The sequence below is a fragment of the Pinus tabuliformis genome, chromosome 9, assembly GCF_031772625.1.
Source record: "Pinus tabuliformis cultivar Carrire ecotype Pingquan chromosome 9, CPIR1, whole genome shotgun sequence".
NCBI lineage: Eukaryota > Viridiplantae > Streptophyta > Pinopsida > Pinales > Pinaceae > Pinus > Pinus tabuliformis.
In genome coordinates this window covers 817834834-817841239 of record NC_142307.1, presented here as the reverse complement: position 1 = coordinate 817841239, position 6406 = coordinate 817834834, and the positions used below count along the sequence as shown (strand labels likewise).

Below are 6406 nucleotides of genomic sequence, written 5' to 3'. Positions count from 1 at the left end.
TGTAAACATATCAATAAAATCGCATTTATTGATATTATAAAGTAGTGTTTTCAACATTTATTTAGTGAATCCACATGTACTCAACACATCATTCAAGTGCTTCATAGCATTTATTGTTTGTAAACAAGTCAATAATATGCATAGGTCTCCATACATAGTGTCTTTCGTAGCAAATTGAAACAATGTGTGAATCTCCTTTGCATACTTCTTTCGACTCGCACATTTTTTCTATGCAATGGAAGCTTCCTCCACACCTCTGTGCTCCACATAGGTAACTTACATCATTCAATTACTTAATAACATTTACTATGATGCATTGTTTAATGATAATTCATTGTAAACATATCAAGAAGATCATTTTTATCAATATTTGTAAAATAGTTGTTTCGACATTTAAATCGATGCATAATTAACACATCGTTCAAGCGCTTAGTAGCATTTACTGCTTGTTAACAACTTAAGAAGATGCACAGGGCTATGCAACTAGTATCCATTATAACAAATTGAAACAATATGTTTCACACACTTCTTCTGTTCATGGCTTTTGGTGAAATGTTACATAGATTTAATTAAACTCTCACGACACACAGGGCATGCAATCATCACATATTTCAAGTGCTTAATATCATATTAAATTAATAAATAAGGCTTAATAATACAATCAACAAAAGCTTCCTTCCCTACTAACAGAAGAATTCATTTGGTGAATCAACATGCAATAAGAACATCGTTCCAATGCTTAATAGCATTAATGTGTTGTGTAATTCTTACCGCTTATTAACAGATCAAGAAGATTGTATCCATTGATATTATAAAATAGTCTTTAGTATTTTGGCATTTATTCAATGAATTAATATCCAATCAGTATCTGTTCTAGCATAATATAAGGATGTGCAAAAGAATGATATGTGCGGTAAGACCTTTGTTCCCTCCTTTTTTATAAATCTGCATACATTACCACTCTGTACATATTAACTTCTTGCATCACAGATTAGAAAATAATAAAAGATTAATCAAGCCTCAGTCCTATGATTAAAAAATATCTTTTCAAATCTTAATGGCAAGTACTATTGAAATCATAAGCATCCCTAGAAGAGTATTGGTTTAAAATCATTATATATTTAGAGCCTGTGTGTACAAGACTATTGAATTTCTATTAGTTCGTGTTCCTTGGTTCTTATTTATTCGTGTTATAGAGTCGTTACATTTTTACATTGTTTACTATAAGAAGAAATTGTAACAAGTTCCTCTCATGTAAATGTTGTTGAGGTCAAAATGAATAAGGGAACACAGACGAATGAAATATGGACCCTTGTTCAGAATCTAAAAATGAAATGGAGGATGAAGTTTAAGTATTCTTGTTTCAGTGTAACAGAAAGCAACATGACACAATATACATCACCTAATAAACCCATAATATTTACAATATCAAAGAACAAAGTTGAGTACAAAGGAAGGAATGAATCAAAAAGTTCAATAGACATTTTTGAGAAACTCATAGTTTATAGGTGCATTATTTATGGAAAGATAATTTATAGCACGATTTGTTTTGTCTGCTTAGTTATCGTCTTGTTGTGAATGAGGACAATGAAGAAGCAAAGAGACCTCTGTAATGCAATATAAAAAAAGATATATGTTTCTAACATTAGTTTGTTCAATGCTCAAAGATAGTAGCCATTAAAGATAAGAAATTAGAGAACAACTCTAGGATTTGTTGTGTAAAATACGTAAGTACGTGCAAACAACTTAGTGTGAGATTTGTGTTTAGCTAGGTTATGTACACATGAAGAGAGATTTCTGAAACAATGTAACCATTAGCACTGCTTCAACAACACTGCTTTAGAATTCATGTGGGTGGATCTCTTCATGTTATATGGGTTACTTAGACATAATCACATTGAATATAATAATAAAGCATCAACTACTATTTGTCCAAATTGCATGAATTATGAGATTTATTTAGATTTTATGTAATCTAGTTATTACTTACTAAGTTTGCTATTTGTATTTGTATCAATATTGAAAGTTCTTTTGTCATTGCAATTCTTTACATGACTATTGAAAGAAATGCAATTTGCAGAGCATGTAGATTTATCATGCATATTCGAACTTGGAAATAGAAAATTGATCAAACAAGCTCAATTATGTTATATTCGAACTTGGAAATAGAAAATTGATCAATTGGTTTTTGACGAATTGGGAAGAATGTTGAAATGCCCAAACGAATGCATAAATAGTTTTAAAAATATCTTTATTTTGATATCTTAAATCAATATATTTAATTAAAGAAATAAATAGTTTGATAAATTATATTACTAAACTTTGTGAAAAACATCTAAATGATATGTAAGGCATGAAACATGTCCCATAATTATTTCATTATTAAAATAATATGACCACAATTACATACGCAGATTATGGGGAGGAAGATTTCATTGTGGACATAAGTTTTCATTTTGTGGAGTTCAGATATGCCGAGTGTGGATATGTGAAGGAAACTCATATATAATATTGCTCATTATTATTTTTAGGCTTGACACAATGTATAAATCCACACATCTGCTCTTTGCTCAACATATCAATGGTAGCAGTGGCTAGAAACAATATGCAAATCTTAATATTTTATTATAATAATTTTAAGACGAATTGTTGGGTAGCCACATGTGTATAGTACAAAAATACATAGATATGAAAGTGCTATTCATTATACGTAGTGATAAGTTACAAAAGCCAAAATGACAATATATGATGGAAACAATTGCCAAAACAAAACATTCTCAAATAACAACAAAACATTGACCCACATTACTTTAATTAATTAATCCCATACCCCACAAATTACAATGTAAGACCTAACCATTTCATTATTAACCATTAAAATCCGAAAAGAAATATGCTAATCATACAATCGAACATTCTAGGCGAATAAATAGAAACCGTTATTAAAACGTATTAAAACTTTCTAAGCAAATAAATAGAAACCATTAAACCGTATTGAAAGTTTCGAAGTATTATATCATCTTTCTCAGTTCGAATTTGATGAAATAATATTTGGTTAATTTTTTTTAAACTTTATAACAGTGATATTATAGTTGTGTAAATTTCTATAAAAAATATAAAAGAATGTATTACTGATGTTATAGTTGTGTAAATTTTTATAAAAAATATAAAAGAATCATATGTTTAAGACATTATTTCAAACTAAAGAGATTTAAAAAAAAATTATAATTCATAAAAATAAATGAAAAAAATAAAAATTAAGTTACTCATAATTATCTATGAATTATTTCAAACTAAAAAGATTTAAATAAGATTATTTCCAATTAAAAAGATTTAAATAAGAAAACAATGATAGTTGATAAAAATAAAAAAAGAAAATTAATAATTAAGTTACTCATAATTATCTATTAATTATTTTAAATTTTAAACCATTATAAATATAAAGTACCAAAAATATGTAAATCTAAATGTTAAAAAACCCTAAAATGTAAAAATGGTAAAAATAGGTTTGTAATAGGTGTACATACACATACATGAAAAAAAAACACAGGACGTTGTCACTGAGCGGAGAGCACATGTCTCGCCTTCGAATTAATTATTTAGAGAAAGGAAAGAAAAGTCAATGAACATCGTCTAGCAATGATGAACAGACGGAGCGTCGAGGAGAGTATTTTTATTTTTTAATTTTTTTTCAATTATTTGCTGACAGATGAAAAAATAAGGAACTGGATGTTTTAAATGTTTCTATTACATTTTGTCAACTTGATATCTAAAACTTAAAAATTAAAAGGTGAGTATCGTTGCATGGTTTTTTTTTAATAAATTAAAGATAAGAATGGAAACTGAAAAATTATTTAGAATTTTTTTATTATTATCGGCGGGCTCATGTATTAGAGAAAGAAGAATATTTTGAGATTATTGAATTTTGATCATTTATAAATTATAAATGGGAAATTTCTCAAATCTAATTTTAATATAAACCACTTAAAGAAGAGATTATTTTTTTTTCATTTATTTGTTAAAAATTTCTCAAACTTAATTCTAATATAAACTACTTAAAGAATACTACTTAAAGAATATATATAGATATATATTAACTAAAAAAAATAAAGACCTAAATTTTTTAAATATTTTTATTAAATATAAACGATTTAAAGATGAATGAATTTTTTTTAAGGAATTTTTTTTTTTTTTTAAACTATTTGCCCACCTATGGAAAATTAAGGACCTGAATTTTTTAAATGATTTTATTAAATTTTCTAAAACAAAAGCAGAAATTATTTTTAATTGTCAATTTAATATTTAAAAACGCCAACCAAATTGCATAATTTAAAAATATGAACATATCAAAACAATTGAAACATTATTGACATATTTTCTATATTATTAATTAAATTATGTATTAAAATTTTGATTATTCTTAATTTAAAAATTCCTCGACCCCTATTCCATTATACACCACCAAAAATTGGAAATTCCTCTAGCCCTATTCCATTATACACCACCGCAATGCATTTCTGCAATTATTTTTATACACCACCACAATGCATTTCTGCAATTATTTTAAGTTTAAATTTGATGGAATAATTTTGCATTAAAAGATTCCTGAACAATCGGTCATGTAAATTTGTATAGAAAATAACTTCACAATGAAAGAAAAAGTAGAGAGCTTGAGCTGTTACCCGATGTGAGAATGAATAGTGTATATAGATTGGCAAACCCTATAATTCTGCATAGCAGATTAAGGTACTTCAAGCGAAAATGGTACATCACTGGAGTGGACTTGTAACATTGAAAAAGCCGTATAAAGAAATGTCAGCCACTTCATCAGAATTACCTTACATTGTAAACTAAGAGAAATACTACCAATATATCAAATAAATTGCAGCAAAATTGTACACTGCTGTATACCGTGACCAGATTACCAAGAAATCATGGATGGGGTGGGTAGCTAGAGTTGCGGGAGAGAGGCAAAAGATAATGGGGTAGAATTAGCAGGAGCAAACAGTTGAGGAAAAGAACGAGGAATGCCATGGACGGCGATAAAAGCGTTGGAGAAAACATCAGGGTCGTGGATGCACACATAATTGATTGAAACCTGTGTGTCTTCTTTTCCAAGAGAAGGAGAAGAAGAGAAGTTGGTGGTCACCAGCAACGACGATGAAGGATCTCCAGCCACGAGCGTCTGCAATGTGGTGCCGGTGGGCAGACGGGCCAGATCGGCGTAGAGAAAGCGTCGATTGGGAAGCACGTGGTAGCCGAAAAGATTGAAGTATTCTTGGCCCGCCTCCAAGAAAACGGAGTTATCGTCGGGCGCGAACACGGTGATGTTGTCGAATCCAAGAATGGAGGGCGCAAGACGCAGGCCAATGGCAAGAGCGCTGTACCCTCTGTCTCTCAGCGCTATCGTCGCTTCTTCCAACAGATATGTCGTTCTCCTCCTCCCCAGCTGCTCCTGCTGCCACCGCGCCTTCACAGAAACGGAATCTTCTTCTTCCTCCGCCTTAAAGAAAGTGTCGATGCCATGAATGGCCAAGAACTGGCCGTCGCTGAACATGTCAGGGTGGCTGATTTCTACTCCCTCCACCCGAATTCCCAATGTTGTGGAATATTCACGCGTTCCTGGAGCGGCGGTTACGGCGAGGAAGTGGCCTGGAAGAATTGTATGGAGCTTCGTCCCCACGGGTAGCCTAGCAAGATCTGGAGACGAAAAGAGGCCCTTCACGGTGTGATAGCCAAGAATCCGACGCGGGTCCATCGACTGGAACATGTATTTCTTGAAGGCTTCGTCGCTGGGTGCGAACAGCGTCAGTGGCGAAGAGCGATCGACAATAATTCCCTGTGTTAATAATTCTCCAACGAGCTTGCTCAGAGATCTGTAGCCCGCGTCGTCCAGGATCTGCTTCAGCTGCTCCTCTCGCTGCCTTGGCGACATTGGGTTCGCTTTCACAGGCTTCTCCATTGTTGAAGACGGAGGTGGACTAGACAACTCTTGAGGCTGCGTCGGATATTCGGCTGCCATTGCCATCGCAGGAAACCTGCACATACACAGCGCACAGAGGACAATCAACTCAAAAACGCTCTTCCGAATCATGGCCATTGTTATCGCGTGCAGTACTCCCACAGGCTTGAAACAAAAAGAAATCGAGCTTTACTGTATTCCGCTTCCCATCGTACGCTTCTGGCTTTAAATGCAACCGACAAGGATTGAGGGAAAGAGCGCGTGTCAGAAATGCTTAACCGTAACAAGTGGAGTACTGGGCGCTGCCGTGCTGTACAACAGATGGCATGCGTGGAATGTCAGTGTAGTTATTATGAGGGTGACAGGACTTAGGGTCTCTTGATAACTGAAAATTGATGTACAGGTTTGTTTAAAACAAAATTAACTTAAATTGAGTTTTAGTTC

At 32.6% G+C, this 6406-nt stretch overlaps 1 protein-coding gene across 1 annotated transcript; it reads right to left on the bottom strand.

The window, feature by feature from the left end:
• Window positions 1–4690: 4690 nt before the first annotated feature.
• Window positions 4691–6133, bottom strand: LOC149151302 (fasciclin-like arabinogalactan protein 21). The gene has a single exon (XM_089443840.1). It carries the CDS (start codon window positions 6098–6100, stop codon window positions 4952–4954), a length of 1149 nt encoding a protein of 382 aa, XP_089299966.1. The 5' UTR covers window positions 6101–6133; the 3' UTR covers window positions 4691–4951.
• Between the last annotated feature and the right edge of the window lie 273 nt (window positions 6134–6406).

Excerpts from the sequence above, each read along its gene's own strand:
- LOC149151302 (XM_089443840.1), bottom strand. The coding sequence starts at position 6,100 with ATGGCCATGATTCGGAAGAGCGTTTTTGAGTTGATTGTCCTCTGTGCG.